The sequence below is a fragment of the Platalea leucorodia genome, assembly GCF_965183815.1.
Source record: "Platalea leucorodia genome assembly, chromosome: 10".
Lineage (NCBI taxonomy): Eukaryota > Metazoa > Chordata > Aves > Pelecaniformes > Threskiornithidae > Platalea > Platalea leucorodia.
The window spans coordinates 20,856,995-20,876,505 of NC_138832.1; the positions used below are offsets into that span (position 1 = coordinate 20,856,995).

The 19,511-nt window shown below is 45.7% G+C and overlaps 1 protein-coding gene across 14 annotated transcripts in view; it reads right to left on the minus strand.

Moving 5' to 3' along the window:
- The window catches only part of IRS4 (insulin receptor substrate 4), a 52,289-nt gene extending 33,165 nt beyond the window's left edge, over nucleotides 1–19,124 (minus strand). For 2 of the 14 annotated variants that reach the window (XR_014229334.1, XR_014229335.1), the window contains exons 1-2: nucleotides 15,464–19,124; nucleotides 2–84 (exon numbers count right to left, since the gene is read on the minus strand). Coding sequence is in view for 2 of the 14 variants with exons in the window: in XM_082323151.1 (XP_082179277.1) it covers nucleotides 14,556–14,584; nucleotides 15,464–18,983 (3,549 nt within the window). In the remaining 12 variants the exon portion in view is untranslated. The other 12 variants (XR_014229333.1, XM_082323152.1, XR_014229328.1 and 9 more) reach the window with 11 other exon arrangements.
- Nucleotides 19,125–19,511: the final 387 nt, after the last annotated feature.

Genomic DNA, 19,511 nt, shown 5'->3' on the forward strand with positions numbered 1-19,511 from the left:
CATAACCAATCATAAAGTACGCGCACACAAACTCCACCCGAAGTGGAAGAGGTTCTGATGTCCGTCCAGCTCAAAAAACTGTCCCTTCAAAAGGAAAAGAAAGAAAAGAAAAATAAAAAAGCCCACAGCGCAGATGAGCTGCACTGAGCAAAGGCTGCCCGCTGCTCGAGAGACAGAGAAGCAACGACCCCGGCAGGGCTGGAAGCGGTGCAGAAGTACACAGGGGTCCTCCGGCTTCAGAGAAACCTCCCTCTTATCCCTGTACGACCCACACCAAGGTCTGGGTTGCCGAGTTTCATTTTTCAAATCCATAGTGATTTGAAAAAATACAGTAACTTGGTTTTCCACAATTCAAGGAAGACAGCGCCCAAAATACACCCGCAACTCAAGAATCTCCATTTGTATTATTTCACAGACATCGTAAGATCACTACAAAAAGCTATTGCTTGTTACACAGAGCGTGATGTGGTTAGCGATGGCTTTGTTTTCACAAAAGCCAAGTGCAGCTATTATTTTTGAAACAGTTTTCCTCTTTAGAAAAATATTGTTTTGTTGTAGGACCGAAGGATGAAAATATGCACCACAACTTGCAATGAATCACACCTCAACGACGCGTGCAAGTCAAACATTAAAACAGTTAAAGCTTCTATATTAAACTTATATTCAGCAAAAATTAACATGTACCAGCATCCCCCCCACCCTTTCCTTGCTGCGGACCTATGAGCTTACATAAAAGGAACTTCAAAAACTGTCTCTGCTTTTGTCAGGACATTTTTCCTCCACGCCTAACACACAAGGCACACCTGAAAGCTGTTTGACAAGTTATTCTAATCTCTCCAAGCACATCCCCAAAACATTTTGAAGAGCAAAGCCCCAGTTGTTTGACTCAATCCCGTGTGGCAGAACTCAGTATTTACACCCAAAACTTGTTGAAAACTTTCATAAACTTACACCAAATTACATTTAAGATACTTGGAGGGGAAGAGCTTAAGAGCAAAAAGAACCTGCTTAACTCCCAAGTTTGCTTCTTTGAACAAGCCTGGCATAACTCGGAAGGCAGCACGACAGCCAATTCTAAAGCGAGCTCACCAGGTAACTCGAATGGAGCCCAGACTAACACAGATTAATTTAGAAGAAAGTATCCTCAACTAAGCTTCACTACAGCTTAGAAATTCCCTGCATGTCCTGGCTCAAATACAGTTTTACACCAGCGTAAAGGCAAGCTTGGGCCCTCCCTGCAGCGTCCCCCCTTCCCAAAACTCTGGGCTTATTAAACAAGATCTCATTAATTTGCCCCCCTTGCTCCCCGTGATTATAAGCTATATACTTTAGCACGGTCCCTCTTCATTTGTAAGCTAAAACAGAATTGCGGGAACTGTAAATAAACATAAGGGAGTTTCACATAAACATTACCTACAAGCTGATAACAGTCTCCTAAAGCCTTGAGTCTTTCAGACACAGAGTTATTGGTTGTCACCACTTCTCTAATCCCCCTGTTAAAGCTGAAAATTTCAATACTGCCGTTGGAGCAGTACAGCTGGCTGATGCCCTGAGTCATCAGCTCTTTTTTGGGATAAACGCATGAAGCATTTATACATAGATACAGATATAAATTGATATATATCTGTATGTGAACACATATATCAGTATCAGATAGAAAAGGCAAAAAAACTCATGAAACTTGATCACATTTAAAAAAAAAACAAACCTCTGAAACGTAAGAGGAGACTGAGGTCTTGCAAGATCCCTCCCACGGAGCGCCTGCAGGCCCACAGGTCACCCACCAGCAGCCTCCAGGCATCAAAGCAACCCCACGTCACGACCAGCGGAGCCTGCTCCCAGGGGCGAGCGGGGTCTCCCGCAGAGCCAGGGACAGTTTCTGCAGTCGCAGTCACAAGCCCTGGTACCGATCTCTGAACGGTGAAGCTGTAGGAGCTCCAGCGGATGATGCAGCTTCCCCCACCACGTCCCCCCAGGAAGATCTGCGCTGAATCACCCGCCCAGCTGCGTCTCGCATTTTAGTGCTACAGCTGCCTGCAGGGAGCGAGCAGGAACCTGGTTTTGTTTATACAGAGGCACCTGAACCCACCTGTGTGACAGCACCGCACGTGCACACGCGCCACAAGAAAAGTTATTAGTCAAAGAGGTGTAAAATGGGTTTAACGTAAGCAAGAGCAAGGCCGATGTCTGTTGTGCTGCTGATAGCCAGAGCTAATTCGTGGATTTCCACCTCTGTGGTTCCTCGCCAGAAGGACCCTTAGGAAGCGACGTGGATTTACGTAGTGAGCTTACAAGAGGGCTCACGCATTAAGCTCCTTGGTGGCTCTTCTCTCCCACGCCTGATCTTCTTCCATCTTCTGACCAGCCGGTAGGTGAAGGGAAACTAATGGAGGACCTGAAGCGCTCAAAGAAAACAACACAGCTTTGTGAAGCTGGACGATCTTATTTCGGTCTTCATCATGTAAGATTCATCAGCCAACAATTTTCTACGTTAATAGTACAAACACGAGAACGGCTGATCAACAATAAAAACCAGATCAGCATTTCGTTACAGATAACCATACAAACGTACTTGACTCAAGACTGACTGAACAGTAAAGGAAGCTGTCAGAGAGATGGATGAAACAACTCTTCTCAAAGGAAAACAAATTCTGAGGGGCGAACTAGCTGGGAGGAGAGGAACAATGCCCCCAAAGCAGCCCATCAGTCCTGGGAGTTCCCAAAACAGAAATGCCATCCGATACAACTCAGTGGCCAGATCAGACATGACAAGTTTGACGATAACTTTCCCTGGCAGCGCAAACACGCTGCTGTTCCTGGGCTGTCACGTGCTCTTCCAAGAAAATCTGCTCAGTCTACCAAAAAAAAAAAAAAGTTTGGTAACTGATCATTACAACAAAACAAGCAGCAAAAACCCAAACTCAAAAAAACCTCCCTGCACTTTTGAAGCAGCCTAGAAATACACTGTTCCAAGTAGTTTTCATAGCACCCTACACTGGGCTTTTCTGTTTATTCAGACTTCAGCTCCATTAACAGATTCTACACAAAAGCTTCAGCCTTTATCCAAAATTGAGCTCTACTGCTTCAGAATATTGAGAACAATACAAATTCAACTTCCTATGAACACTTAATATGGAAACCGAGTCCAGAAAGCATCCGGACGTTTTCACAGATCACCTCTCAAAATATATAAGCAAAGTTCAGAAAATGAAAACAATGTTCTCGTCATTACACAATTCTGTTTGAATTCATCGGTTTAAGATGGGACCAGATTATAAAACTGCACACAGCTGTCCGAAGCTTTCTGAGGAACAAACAAGGAAAAAGATCACAAGGGCAGAAGAGAAACTAAGAGGGCAAATATTTAAAATAGGATGGCGGTACGCCATTGCTCAAAAATGTTCTGTTTAAAATTAAGGAACACACTGAGAAAGTGCTCTGCAAGTTTTCTATAAAAAAAAAAAACTATAGTTTTATAAAAATCAGGGGCAGAGGATTAGATTAGTCTTAATTCATTAGATTGCAAACCCAGCGTGCTCCATTTGAAAATGTATCAGATGAGAATATATCCAATTTAGACTTCAGTTCCTGCATCTGAATTAAGGTCGTACAAGTCAGGCCACTCTGAAACAAAGCAAGAGGTTTTAAGAACATAGCAGACGTATCCTAATTCTCTCAAAGAAATCCATCCTAAATAATACCTGTTTTTACAGGAAAGGCTTTTACTGACATAATTCTGCAACTGATTCCTAAAAGGATAAAAGCTTGGCTTACAGAAGATATTAATTTAAGATAATTAAATGATTAAAATCTCCATGTCAAAGACTAAGACAGCTTAATGCTTTCTGGAGAACACTACTGAAGTTCTCCATTTCCTGAACTTCAGGTTAGGGGGAAATCGGAATTAATCTGCCTTACGCGGATCAAAAGCAGCAGAACAGCCCTAGCCTTTCCCGTGCACGCGGCCACACAATATTCCTGTTGTTCAGGAAAGCACCAAATCCCCGCACGACCTCAGGACACAGCGTGCCCCTCCAAAAGCATTTTGTTCACGCCACCGGGGCAGGGCGGGAGGACTGCAGCGTATTGCATTTCAAGCCTCCCGCATGGCACGCGGGTCGGGCGGAGGGAGGCGATTTGCCCAAATACATTCTTCACAAGTTAGTGAGACACTTTTTTGCCCCAAATCTTACCAAATACATAGTTACTATCCTATGTCAGTGTCCTGTTTCTTCAGGTTCTTATTTTAATGGCACAGCTTCAGACCTTGCTAGAGGCAAGCAGTGTTATTTGAGAAAAGCAGAATTCCTTCTTAATTTGCGCACGCAGACACCAAGCCTATAAATACAAATCAGAAAACCTGACACATTTACTGTGACCGTTGCAGCCGCAGTCACCGTACCTGGGTAACCCAAACACGGCCCTGAGACAGACAGACACCCTTCTTCGGGACGTATGTTAAACGACGCGCTTACCATTAAGCACATATTTCATGTACTTTCTTCATTCAACAACAAACTAATGATGCTTGAATTGAGCTAATGAATATATTTTGTACCTACAATTTCACTGACTTTCCACAAAAAAAAAAAAACCACAAAATTTGTTTAAAAAAAAACTGTTACGTGACCCACTTTCCATTGGATAAACTATCTAAACACAGCGACTGCTAACACATCCCAGTAAACGAGATTCCTCCTCAAGCTGTATTTCTAAAATTTAGAAGACCAAGTTACTCCTACAAATAATCTTTATCCACAATTGTTCATTCACAACGTGCTTCCGCTGTTCTTAGCGCTTAGCAATTTCACGAGCTAAAAAAAAACTCTCCCATGCTTTAAGATCATTTTAATTCACTTTGCAGAAATGCCTTATCTTTTGCAACAGTGCCTTCTTTTTCTGTTTTAATAAACAGCAGCGTCGTTTCTAGGAAGGCCTTACGCACACTCCCTCATTTCATCCCTTTTACTGATACTATTCCTAGAACTAGGAAACTTGCACACAGTTTTGGCAGGGCCCTAACACCAACTCAAATTGCATCAGACAGCGTGAGAAGAAGTTGTTGGGGTTTTAGGGGGGTTTGGTTTTTTGGTTGCTTGTTTTGTTGTTTGTTTGCTTTTTAAACCAAACTTCTATTACAATATAGAGAGACAATCCTAAAAATTAACGTCACTTAACACATCCAAGTTCAAAATTTCAGATTTTCCTGTTGCGGAAGAATGAAAAAAGTTCTGCTTTTCCAAAAGCACTCTCATGGCAAGTGTGTAAGATAGTAAAAAGACCTCCTAAACTGCAAAAAACATAGGTAAATTTTAGGTTGAAAAAAAAAAAAAATCTTGTTTGTGTGGCTTCTGGCAATACCACCTGCTGCAGTTCACTCCGCTCTCGTGACCAAGGTTAGGAGCCCTCAAGTGCCAATAGGGAGGAAAATATTGCCTGCCCGTGCCCTTGCCGCAAACTGTTAGGAAACAAATAGGAAAGAAAACAGCCACGTCGAATACCGGTGCTGAACAGCACAGGCAGCTCTGCTTCCCTCGCTCCAACAGGGCTTGGAATAACTGGAAGAGTGTCGGAGTAGTGCTGAAAAAGTCAGGAAAGGTGTGAAACAGCTGCCCGGTAGGAACAGCCAGGTAACAAGGGCCGTCAGCCTGCAGAGAAGTATTAGGATGTATCAGGAAATTAAAAAAACCATATGATAGCGCCGGTCCCTGCTGCGTGCAGTACCGGCGGGCGCTGACAGCACACCGGCTCAGCGCATGGCAGGGGGATACAGCATCTACACAATCCTGAGTGGCATGGAGAGAAAAGATAGGGTTCGTTATCTTTTCCAATACACAAACTAGGGGCTAAGCCAAAAAAAAAAAAAGCCCATATGGAGCAGGGTCCCAAAGAGCAGCGAGAGGTCTGCACACAGCGTGTACTGACTCCGACCGCAGGCTGCTGTGGATACGGGAAGTTTACACAGGATCAAAGAGAGATTGGAAACGTACTTGGATTAAAGATCCATAAAGGATTATAAACCAGACAAACTACATCAGGCTCAGGAAATCCCCCAAGCTGAAGGGAAAAAAAAAAAAAATTCAGAGGCTGGGTGTCTGTTTGTGGGGAGGTATGTATACACCTGCCCTGCTCGTCTGCTGGGTGGTGTCTGCTTGCAGGCACAGGTCTTCAGTTTGAGTGAGCAAAACTATTCTTATGAACACAACTAAGAGAAAGGACAGTGTCACTCATGACTAATGAAACAGCTCCCCACCCTTCAAATCACCTTTCCTGATATTTCCTTTTTACAGAAAGTTTCTCCTTTCTACAGAAAGTTTCACCTGTTCTAATTCATCCCTTTGCTCTTCCCAAGCGCTTTAGCCATTGACATTTGAAAGCATTCAGCACCACCTTTTTCTTTCACCTCTACTGCCACAAGTGACTGTCAAAGGCAAAAAGTTACTACATGGCCACACACCCAAACAGTTACACCCTCCTCAGCCGTACCTTTCGCCCATGCATGCCTGCACAAAAAAACAAATATCTTCGCAATCAGCCACCATTTGCTACACACACAGCAGTGGCACGCATCATTTGCTACACACACAGCAGTGGCACGCATCGATTTCTTACATTTTCTAATTATCACGTGAGTCTACATTAACATCAGGATACCCAAACCCCTGGCTTCTGCAGGGGAAGAAGAAAGGTTCAGGTCGCATTGCATGTGTGAAGCAAGGTCTTCTCAAATCACCGCATGTGCACAAGAGCCAAGGACAGGGCCTTCAGCTTCCAGGAGCAATCCAGGAGCTCACAAAGGACAGAGTTAAACTGTGTCTACACACAGACAAGTTTTAATCAACAGCATGCAACTCGTGTTTAGTGTTTACCTTGTGGAACATGTCAACATTAATATTTCAATCACTTACACCATTTCCAGACTCACCTGCAAGCACCACAGCATCCATTCAACCTGATCTACCGACATAGAAGTAAAATCACTTTCTCCTGTCAAAGCTACCATTTTGCACTCCAGCTGCCACAGGCTACTCTCAAGCAGCTGAAAGCACTGCAGCAGGGATGAGCAGGTGCCATCCAGACCTCCCAGTTTAGAGTTGGACTCCAAATGCTCTGAGACACTGGTTACAAATCCTAAAGGTGAATTTATATCCCAAGCCACACTGCTGCCTCCTCCCCAACGCCAGAAGGTTGCTTGAAACCCAGAGATGCCACCTAAAAAGCCCCTGCAAAACCAAGAAGGAACCAGCAGTAATGCCAAGGCAGCTCCATCATCCTCGCTGCTCCTGGAGCAATGTCTCACAAAGAACAGGGGACGCAGGTCCACGCGACGTTAACTGCCCAGGGATGCTGCACGGGGCGATCCTGTGCTCTGGTACACGTTCCTGCAGCCCTGCTTGCACCAAATCTACCAGTCATGCGGCTGCAGGAAAACCAACTTACAGAAAGGAAAAAGGAAAAAAGAGGGGGGGGGGGAAAATCATCACATCCCACATCTAAAAGGGAGAAGTAAACATTGGGACATGCTCCTGACTCGGAGATACATGTTGGCCCACATTCCTCTTACCAAGATTAATATCCTGGCCAGTGTTCTGACATTTACCTCATCCTTTTCAAGTCATTTAAACCATTACAACCACTGTATTTATAGCTCGCTACCTTCCATCGCTCCCTGCCGTGCGCATACCCTTCCAAGTGCCTCTACCAGCTTCCTCTCTTGCAACCGCTCTCAGGCAGCCTTTTATCTCTCTGCAAGGCTGCCTCTTATCTTCACTCTGCCCATGGTAGCAGCCTTGATCTCTATCTTACTCCCCACCCAGCACATTAAGTTTCATCCATCTCTTCAGTTTCATCTTTTAAATTGTAAGCTCCTTAGGACAGGGACCAACACATTTACATTTGCGGCACGGTACAAGGGACCTGCGTGCTGCCTACCTGTTCAGGTTCGACAATGAGTGGAGATGACGTCTGGAGCTACAGGCTTTCATTAACAGACTCGCTGTCGTAAGATTGTCTGAATGACCTCAAGACCGAATCTGTTCATTTTTTCAACTCATTGCTAACTGATTCCCTGTTTGCCACAATCTGCAATTTAAAAACATCTTGTTCTAAAAACAAACAACCCACCCACCCCGCCCCAAAAAACAACCACAGAGTTAAATGTAGATGGCAAATACCTCCCAAAGTGTCTCACATAACAAAAAGCAAATATTCTGGAAGTTTGAACTCAACAGCGGATGTTACCAATGAAAACTCAAACAGCTTACAAATTTTTCTAACAAACTAACTTAAAATGCAAAAAAATCCATACAGCAAACAGTATCTTTTTGGCCCCCTAACCCACATGAGTTTAGACTTGAGAAACTTTATAGTTTTAGACTTACAGAACTTAATGCATGTTCTTGCATCTGTATTGATGGAAATTTTACCTCCGTCCAACTTGTGCTGAAGAACGCCCTCAGCCAACCCACCTGCCACCAGGCTCCGGTTACTCCGACCAGGAAAGCGAAGGTGCCAGGCTCAAGGAGAAGCCTTTTTGTACCATTTGCTGGTTTGTCTTGGCCATTTTAGCTCAATTGTCAATAAGGTGCCACGAAAGTCACAGAAACGCCAATGCCTGTCACTAGCTTAAGCAGGGTTTTCATACAAATAAGGTATCACATGGCTCACGTTAGTAGTTTTTCTTGGTCTAGTGTGCAACAGGTTCTCATTTATCTAACGATGCATCTCCTTCACTGTCACTAAGGACTCTCCAAACTCCTGGTAGCCTGAGACATCTCTGTGAAGAAGCACTAGTTCCCAAAAAATAATTCAGGCTCAGGCTATCCAGCATCAAAAAAAGTTATACTGCAAATTCAGCTCTTCAGCAAGAGCGATAAACAATAAAGCAAGCTGGCTTGGCACGAGTACGGGAACAGAACCGCGGTATTCCCTGGGGAAGGAGGCGATCACTCGTTAGTGCCTCAATAAATTTAGAAGCAAATTTTACCAGGTTTCTTGCACACCTTTTGGTATTATTTCCTGTGATTTTCAGAAAAAGAAAAAAAAAAACATTTTGATATCCGCAGTCATTCCACAAAGTCCTGTTCTACTAAAAGGGAAGCCTTTCTTCAAGTAGGTAGCGTATTTATGAGCCTTTCATGCCCTAGCAAAAAGGAAACACTGTTCTTACCTATTTTATGCCCCAAATAATAATTCAATTTGATACTCATATAAGTTCATAATATACATATGCTATTCAGTGAACACAAGCACTATTCACTTTTTGGTAGTAATTTGAAAGTTTTCGATTTTCTTGAGTCACATTAAATTGTATCGTCACCTTGGAATTATAGCCAAACCTTAACTGTATTAATATCAGTATAAGCCATCTCTTTCAAAAACCCTTTCTTCTCAGAAGATTAAAAAAGATTAGACCTTACACTGAACTCGCAAATCACTGGCACACAACACACATGTATGCACGCACACGAGCAGTCTGAGTTGTTAGCATCCAACCATAAATTAACAGGAAAAAAAAAAAAGTTTTGAAATAAGCAACCTTTGCCCCTTCAGATACAGCTCATGACTTAACCAGGGCAGAAAACTCTTGCTAACAGTCTGCTACACTGCTGCTCTTGGGGTAACGCTACACCTGAAGCAAAATCTGCACAAATCCAAACACTTGTATGTTCAAGATCATTTAGATAAGATATTCAGCAACACCTCTGAAATGCCTTTGATGAGTCAGGCTAATTTACCTTTGTCTTCCCACTGCCCTCAAGTATGTGACAAATCCCTGTTGATCAAGGTTCTCAGCTAAGTGGTAACCGTCCCTAAGCTGAGTGACCTTTACGGAGATGCAGGGCTTGATTAAAACTAGAACACGCTTTTTCTTTTTCCCCTAGTCATCGCTTTAACCTGTAAGACAACAGCGCAACTTGATCATTGGATTGTTGTTAATATGCAAAAGCTAAACGTGAAAAAAGTCAAACAGCAGATTTGCAGGGTGGGCCATCGGACCAGCCAAGTCATTACATACCATTTAAGGATGAGTCATAAGATAACGCTACATTTTTAGGACAAAACAGCAGTAATAATACATCCCCAGGCTCCAGAAAGCTTGACTCTCTCTCACCTGCCTTTCAGTTTTATCACTCCATTTTCCTTTGGGTTGAAAAATGCCACATTTGATCACAACAGTACGTAAAAATTGTAACGTTTGTTTCCTGCTTCGGATCAGAAAAACAAACTTGTTTGCGCAATCAACATACTGGACACCATTCAGCGTGTTTTTGGGAGCCCCACAGATCCACAAACAGAGCACACACACACCCCAAGGTACAACACAGCACTATAAGCTCTTTTTAGTACCATCCAAAACCTCAAGGTATAAACCCTCCCCCCAGCAATCAATATGAAGAAAACTTATTAAAGATCCTTTCATTAAAAAAGAGCATACGCAGAGAAAAAAACAAACCCAAACTCTACCTCCTGCTAACATGCCACTGGATATACAAAAAACCCTTAAGAAATACCCCGTGACAAACCACCCCAGTAATCCCGGGCTGGAATACAGCCGCTGGAAGGACCGAGTAAGCGCCGCACACCTTCTGCGACGCTGACCTGCCACCCCACGCCAGGCGGGGAGCCAGGGGCCCTCAGACATCGGGGAGGAGGGGAACACGGGAAGTTTTAGAGGGAGGACTAAAAGGGTAATAACTTCTTTCTAAAAAAAATAAGATTTCACCGAAAGACTTCAAAACAATAAAAAGGCCGTGTGAATCGGGACCGGGTTACTCCCAGAACTCCCCACGTCCTGCAGCAGTGCTGTCACCTACAAGACGGTCGCAAGCAGGATGTTTTAGGCTTCCAGAAAAGATAGATAGGACCATCAGCTGCAACTATGGATTTAGCGTCTGGAAAGCTGATTTCCAAAAGTATTTCAACACCGACTACAAGTAAACGTTCTCCCTCAATGGCAGGGGAACATTCTTGTCTCAGATTTTCTCACCCAAGCACAAGTAAAACCCAACTGATTCTTGGTCAAATATGTCATAATTAGCTCACTCCCACGCTGCATGGCAAAAATCTGTTCTGCCTTCAGCAGCTCATATACTACTTGAGAAAGTTACCCTGGGTATTTTTAAGCATAGCTGTAAGTCACTCAAGACTGTTAAAGTGGCATCTGTTACAGCAAGATTAAAATGGCTTGCTTTTTTTTTTTTTTTTAAAGAATTGTTATCCCAGCATTACTTCAAAGATGCAGGATACACGGCAGCGTTCGGATGTGCTTCAGTAGGGTTCTTCAAGTTATTTTTAAAGGGGCCCATGCCTTAAGTATTCTGCTGATACAAAAGGGCCTCAGTTTGAAGCAAACTTTTAAAAACCACTAGTCTGAAACCCAAAAGGAGCAGTTATTTGCCTGGTATCCCGTAAACTGTAATTTACTATTTTAGTAATAGCTAAAACTTGCAGCTTCTGAATCTCTCAAAGTGTATATTGTTCATTATATTCTTCAAGCTTTTGCATTTGAAGTATGCGAGTTACCATAAAGGATCTGGACAATCTGGAACACCGGTTTTGCTTTACAGCTGCACTTGTTTTCCTTCCTCTCAGCTCCCCAAAGCGTACAACACAACGCTCTCGCCCAGTCTAGCACAGGAGGAGATTAAAAAGGTGAGGAACATTTAAATTATAATCCTGCACTTTAGAGAACTTCTGAAATAACATCTTAGCATAGTGTTAGAGTATCAGGTAGAGATAAGATTAAAGAGTGGGTGTAAAATAGGTGGGTTGATATTAAGCTGAACATTACATTTACCCTGAACAGTCTGTTTTGGTTTTGGAGTCCAGGGTATCTTTGCAGGTTTAATATTTCTAATTAAGTCTGAAGAAACTCGTATTATACAGGACCCATTATGCAGTTTATTACCGCCCCATTCTCATTATCCTCCTCAGTTTCTACAAGGTCCAATAACAAGGTATACATTAGCTAAGCCCTGTTTGAAGTAGCTTTAGTGTTCTGTACTCCTAGCACAAAATTTCATGACTCAGATTCATGTAATCAAAACTGCAAACCGCTTGCTTCAATATTGTGTAACAATTTTGTGATGAAACTGTTTTGCTAATGACCTCCTTAAACTTCAAGCATTAAAAACCAGAACCGTCTATTCTTTTTATCATCATCATTATCGACATAAAACCTGAGCTCAATTTTGCCTACACCTAAAATAAAAGTTTAATAACAAGTCAGGCCTATTCACCATTTCAAGTTAGTGCCCTCCCCCTCCTCCATCCATATCATGAATGGAGAAGGAAAAAAAAAAGTTTGATTCACATCAGTGAACGGGAACCAGAAGTAGTTTGGGAATTACAATGAGGGGCAGTGATGCATTGGCAATCACTCTGCCACCCTCAGCAGTTAGGAGAACGCAGCTGAGTTACAGAACACAATATTCCATTTAAGCAAACAAAAACAAAACAAAAAAGCAAGCAATCCAAAGCTGGGAAGTGTTTTCCTTCCAGTAAAACTGCAGTTTAGGGGAAGAGATAAAGTTCTCTACCTGATATAATTTAATAAATACAGGCTAGCTCCCTTCTAGGAAGTAAAGGGTAAACACATCTGCTAAATATTTTCCTTAAGAATGGATTTAACCACAGAGCATTTTTCAGGCAAAGAGACTGAAAGAGTGGGACGTAGAAGGAAAGAAAAGACAGCACTCGGTTCTGCTAGAAGTCTCCAAAAGTATTAAAAATATCAGTTACCCAGAGGCACACTACTCCTCTTCAGGATGTAAGAGGTTTAAGAGTGAAGCTTTATTTTCACTATTCAAAGTGGAATGTGAAAGTGTTTTTCTAGATTACAGAAAAACTTTTAAAATATTAAAATAAAAGCTTTATTGCAGTAGAGACTGATAAACTGTTTAAAGAACACAGACTTGTAAAATTATGCTCGCTATTGCTCAGAGACTCCCTTTAGCATGCGAGTGAAAACTGGTATCTTTATAATCAAGAATTTTAAGTCATTACTAAGAAGCCAATAAACACCACCAATTTGCAACACTGTATTCAAGCCTGGCAAGCTCCTTTTAGCCCGGACTATTCCGAAACCTGTTCACCCCTCCGGGAGCCACCTACAAGTGGGCAACATCCCTCCTCCTATGCACCAGAAATATTTCATGCTGTCTTCATAGAAAACTGTTAGGCCTTGCTTTGGAGCAGTGTTTTCTAATTTTGTTTTTCTTTTCAGGACTAGAAAGAAACCACCAACCTAACTAAGCTCTTACTATTCTCATGCTTAATTTCCTGCCAATGACCGTGTTTTTATGCACAGAGTTTCTTTCACTTCATTTTAATGCACGTTCCATTTCCAGAAAAACTTCAATTCACAGCAAAAACCAGCAGCTGTCTCTTGCCCCTCGGCAACTGGTAATAAACAAGGGAAAAACCCCAAGCACAGGGCTGTAGACATTTTGCTGTAGCAGTAGTAAGCAAAATGTTTAACATAAATACAATTTCTAAACGCATTACCTCTTGAAAAATATTTTTAAATGTAATATTTATAGTACAGCTGAAAGGAAATCATCTCTGGTTTTGTTTTTTTTTTTCCTCCATTTCCTAAGAAGTTTTACTTTATAACACAGATTTTAGTCATATGAGAGGACTAAGGTCAAGTAGGAATTCTGCTGTCTTTGGGGGTGCTTTTTTCAAAAACAACAACACACAAAGATCAGCTACAGCGATCAGTGTGCCTCTGACTTAGCAGACAAATCTCTGAAGTGCTGAAAGACTAACTTTGGAAAAAAAGCACTTCTTGGACTGGCAACTTTCAACGTCTTCTAAATTTGATTCCAACCAACAAAACAAAGCAGAAGAAAAAAACCACTGAGGCAAACCACACATTTCTGAGCAGCCCCAAGCAGTGCTGCCAGACTTCGAATGGCATGCGAGCTGAGTCAGGCTTTTACCTTCCACTATTAAAGGCTACACAATTTGAAGCTCCTGCCATACCTTCTGCCTTTAGACACTTAGTTTTAAAGTGAAACTAGAAAAAAAAAAAATCAAACCAGTGTTTAAGATTGTAATTAAAAATATAAAAGCCAGCAGGAGCCTGCCCCTTTACTGCTTTCTGTTGACAGAGTAGTAGACAAATATCAATGTCCAACAGCAATTAAATATTTCCTCTTAGTACTCATCAATTATTGACTACACGTACGTTTGCAAAGAGAGGAAAACATCATTTCGAACACATACAGTTTTCTAGCCGGGTAGGTGAATCACTGTAAGGAGTTCAGTGGGTCACTAACACCAAAATAAGGATTCTACTTCCAAAGCTACAGCGCAAGGCAGCGCTTGCACAAACACCGCTGGTCAGTCTGTGGACGTGCGTAATACCACTAACAGCTAATTACTATTTCTTGCTCCCACCACGAGAGCAAAGAGCTTCATGTGTGAATAGGAAGAAGCGTCCCTCCTCTTTCCCGTATTCTTCCTCCCCACCCCCAACACCCTTATTTTTTATGCACATCTCAAACTGCATTACCTTAAGTTTGGTCAGACCACTGATGACTTGAAAGCTAGCAGCCTTCTCTCCGAAGTTTCGCACCTGGAAGACACCGCTCAGAGCCTGCTCACCCTCTATTACAGGTGTTCCTCACCTGCTACGCAAAAGGCAAATCCCTCTGTACAGCAGGGGAAGGGTTACGGCTCCACCGAGCCCTTGGACACTACTAAGTGGTGAAGGTGGAGGGCATGGGCTGCAGGAGCCCCCCACCACCCTGGTCAGCCACCAGGAGATGGCTTCTCCGAAGGACACACCGCTACTTTAGAGACCGGGGCGCAAAAGGAGCACACCAAACCTTCCAGGAAAAAAACTGAGTTTTTTACATAAGATTCAACTACATAAACACGGGCAGATTTGCACATGAAAAACCTCAAAACATGCATTTCACCTATATTTATTGAAAGAAACAGATCTAAGGCCCAAATGTTGATGTCTAAACCCAATTTAGCAATTTTCAGCTCTCCCTATCCATGACACAGATTACAAAATATCAAGTTCACAAGGGGGGGCGGGAGGGGGGGAAGCAAAGAGTCATCTAGTTATAAGAAGGGAAGAAGAGGAAAACAGAAGGAAAAAAAGAGCTACCATAACCTCAGGACAAGAATTCACAATATGAAATATTATTCATGTTTATACTAGCAAAATTCTTTCAGAAAAAACCTGAGGCACATGACAGTTTGATAACACCTCTAACTGCCTAGAGGAGTCACATAAATCCTTTAGGCCAAGGACCATGTCCCCTTTCGTCTTTGTTCAGCAGTTAGGATGCTGCGCTACAGCGAGACTGGTCGTACCAGAATAACACAGAAGCTTATAAAAAACATTTACCCTGCTCTGAAGACCTCATTTTAGTATTAAGTAGAGAACCTAATTCCTACAGTTAAGCAAGCATGAAAGGAAAGTGCTTTTAAAGTTACAAACCTTTTCTCGCAGCGTTACACTTCAGACCATCGGATCTGCTGAAATCTATGCTTACGTACGCTCCACTGTCCAAACCTGAAGTACCATTTTGGAGATGGCAAGTTGGCGCTGTAGTACTTGCCTCACAGCTTATAGGATCATCGCGTAAATTCAGAGCGATGTAGTTTAAGCCATTCTGAAATCCAGTTGAGGTATCCCTGGACATTTTGCTTTCCTGACCATCAGAAATGTTTTCATCTGGTTTTAACCAAACATTGTCAAATGAGGCAGAGCTGTGTCTTTTGCTACTATCAGTAAAGAAAGAGGAGGAGGTCGTCACAGTCCCAGCAGAAGAGAACGTTTCAGAACTGTGTCTCCTCCTGCCTTGAGGATCGGCTCGAATCACTTTCGGTCCCATGGGAGGTTCAGAGCTAGGAACAGAGAAGCTACTGCTACCAGCATATCGATCAACAATGCACAGCCTATTAACTATGGAAGAAGGGCTATCAATCTTTACGCCGTCGTCGGATTCGGTGGCAAATGGCCGAGGCGGTGTTGCTGCCATGTTGAATGTCATCTCCGTGTAGTCATCAGTCCTGTTACTTGCGGTGCTAACACAAGCGGTACCAAACGAAAGCCTAGCGTAGTCAGGATTCGGTTGGTTTCTAGGAATACCAGCACTTGCATAAATTGAAATATCTGTTAGAGAGTTGGACAGTTCCTTCGCTGCTTTCGGTGACTGTACATCCAAGTCAACACTCATATAATCAGAGAGTGGGGACTGTCTGTGGTCACTACTTGAGCCTAGCGACGACGGTGATCCTTCTGCAGATAAGGAATACGGTGTATTACTCGCCTTTTCATTAAAATCAATATTTATGTATTCACCGGGACTCGCTGGCTCAGGTGGAACTGTACGATCGTACATTCTTGGGATAGTATTACTCCCTCTTGTACCTAGTGGGAGTCTCGTGGGCCTCATAGCCCTGTTCTGCACAAGTCCTTCATCTGAACCTTTCACCACTGGCGATTTAGAGATGCCGTTAGCCAGAGCCTCGCTGTTGACCCCTTTTACATTTTCTGGTCCACTATACAAGAGTTTTCCAGGTGAAGACATCGGAACGTACTCACTGTGGTCACCGTTTTGTCCTGATAACGCCTTAAAGCTTCGGGGCAAAGAAAAATACGAACTGAAACCTTTGGAAACAGAAGCGGTGTGAATATAATTGGAATCACTGGGGTGCTTTGGAGCTGAATTACCAGGTGACATATCCATATACTCATTGTTTACGATCTTCTCATTACTTCCTTTAGAAATAAATCCAGTTAAAGGACTTCGTACAGGTGAAGAGCTAGCCTTTGGAAACATCATCATATACCCTCTGGCATCAACCTGAGACGGTGACCACGAATTGTTAATCTGTTTTGGAACAGACATACTTTTAGGAGTCATTGGCAAATAATCGCTGTTGCTGGATAGAGAAGATGCAACTCCTGGCATCATTGGCATGTACCCATCATCCCTGGCTTTACTCCTACTTTGGTTACATATGGAATCAAGGTTAGCGTCATTGTACTCCGATTCATGGTTATCTTTTAATTTTGGTGTTTCAGAGTAAAGTAATCGTCCATGATTTCCTGCAGAATCTTCATCTAACAAAGCTGTAGTTTGTGTTGTCTTCTGCTGCACCGCTACAGAAGTTGGTTTTGTTAGAGAGTAAGTTCTTTTCCTGAAACACTTTTCAGCCTCCATATAATCATCTCTTGAGCTATCATCTGCCTGTTGCTTGCTCATGGACATGTACTCACTCAGACAGTTCTCCTCTCTGATAGGCGGTGTGTTGCCCAGGGAATCCGGCGTATTACTCCTGACCCGAAAGTACCTGAAGTCTCCAGGGCTGGAGCCATATTCATCAGAAGAGATAAATCCCCCATCGCTTGGGGAACCACAAACAGATGAGCTAGAAGGCCTGGTCAACATGTCCGAAGCAGAGCCATGGCCACTACTGGAAGAAACACTGATGGGACTTGTAGTGGAGGGAAAATGAGAAACAGGCAGCGAAGCAGACCTGGTGTGATAAGATGAGCTGAAAGCGGCTCTCACATACCTTCCGCTCCCCTCCTGCCGCCCCAAATTCATCCTCGCAGTGTTCAGGTGGATCAGACTGCCAGTCACTGACCTAAAAGGTCTAGTCATGGTTCCTTCTCCTTCGCTGGATGTTCTGAAGCGATAGGAGTTGCTGCTTTTGGTGGTAGGAGGCGTCCCTCCGGCAACGCTCTCCGTTCTAGATCTTCTCTGCAGGCCCGTCTGGCTGGGGGGCAGGTTGCCCAAGTGCCTCCTAGTGGTGATGAAGGAGATGGGATTGGTACCACTACCACCACCAGAAGACTGGCTCTTGCTTCGGGGCCTGAACTCTGCAAAGGCCTTTAGAGCTTTCATGGTCTCCAGAAAAGTCTCATGCATATTCTGGGCAACCACCGAATCATCCACTTGCATCCAGAGCTCTCCGGGTCCAATGGAAGCAGATCTGCCCACTTCAATGAAGAAGAAGTTCTCCGAGTGTCCGCAGCGGCGAATATTCATTAGCTGCAAGTGGACGGAGGGCACCTCCGAGTTCAGCTTGACGAGGTGGATGGCCTTGCTGGAGAGGCACAACCTGTACACGCCAGTGAGGTTTTTCGTTTGTCCCAAGCCTTTGGGCTTAACGTTGACCTGCCACACCTCCTTGAAGACGGTGCCGGGCCTCAGGGCGGCCCCGTAGTGCTCGTCATCCTCGTCCACCTGCTGATCGGCGTGGTCCTCCTGCTCCAGGAAGCCCCTCTTGCTCTGGCTCATCAGCTCGCTGATCGCCTGGTACCAGGCCTCCTGCTCGGCCTCGTTCTCGGCCAGCATGGCGAAGTACTCGTCCTTGGTGTACAAGGCGATGATGTGCTTGTGCTTGGCGTCGGCCCGCCGGCTGACGGTGAAGCACTGGTAGAGGGGGATGACCCGCTTGGGCGGGGGGCAGCAGAGGGAGGCCGCCCCGCCGGCCCCCGCCGCCCGCAGGCTGCTCTTGAACTTCTTCTCGCTGTCGTAGTACTCCAGCCGGGCGGGGGCCAGGTGGCTCTCGGCCCGCAGGACGAAGTAGCGCTTGTGCCCGTGCTTCTGCTTCCGCAGGTACCCGCACTTCCTCACGTCCTCCCCGGCGGCGGCGGCGGCGGCGGGCGGGGGGACGCCGCGGCCCGCCGGGGGGGGCTGCCCGCCGCGGCCCACGGCGGGGGCGGCCCGGCCCGCCGCGGGGGCGGCCTCCGGCGGCGGCGGGCAGAGCGAGGCGCTGGGCGAGCGCCGCAGCAGCAGCAGCAGGTGGTGGGGCTGAGGGGACGGGCAGCGGCCGCCCTCGCCCGCCGCCGGTTCCCCCTCGCCCGCCGCCGCGCCGGGCACGCCGGGCTCCTGCTGAGGCACGGCTCCGCCTCCCGTGCGGCGGGGGCCCGGCTCCTCCTCGCCGCCCCCGGCCGCCGCCGCCGCGCCGCCGCCGCCCGGGCCATTCATCCCACTCGCCATCTTAGGGGCCAGGCAGGGTCCGGAGCGCCGGGGAAGGGGTACGGGGCGGGCAGCGGGAATCCGCCCTCAGCGCGGAAGCGCCCCCCGCGGCGGGCCGCGCATGGGGAGCGGGCGGTGCCGGGCGGTGCCTGCCTGCGCGCCCACCCGCCGCCCCCCGTCCGCGCCCGCCCGCCCTCCCGCCGGCCGCGCCGCGTCCGGCTACTCGCACTCACGCAGGCGGCCTCGGCGGCACCACGGCGAAAACATCACGTGACGCCGCGGAGGGCGGGGGCGCGCGGCGGGAGGGAGGGCGGGAGGCGGGGGCGGGGCCCCCCCGGCGCCGAGGCGGGCAGCGGGGAGCCGGCCGGGCCGCCCGCCGGAGTGGCAGGGGCAGAGCGAATAGAGAAGGGCGGCCCTGCCCCGACGGACCAATCAGATGGTGGGGAGGCGGGCCTCGCCGCGCGCTGGCCGAGGGAGGCGGGGCTCCGGCGGATGGGCGGCGCAGCGGGCCAATGGAAGGCGGCGGCAGCCAGGGCTGGCCGCGAGCCG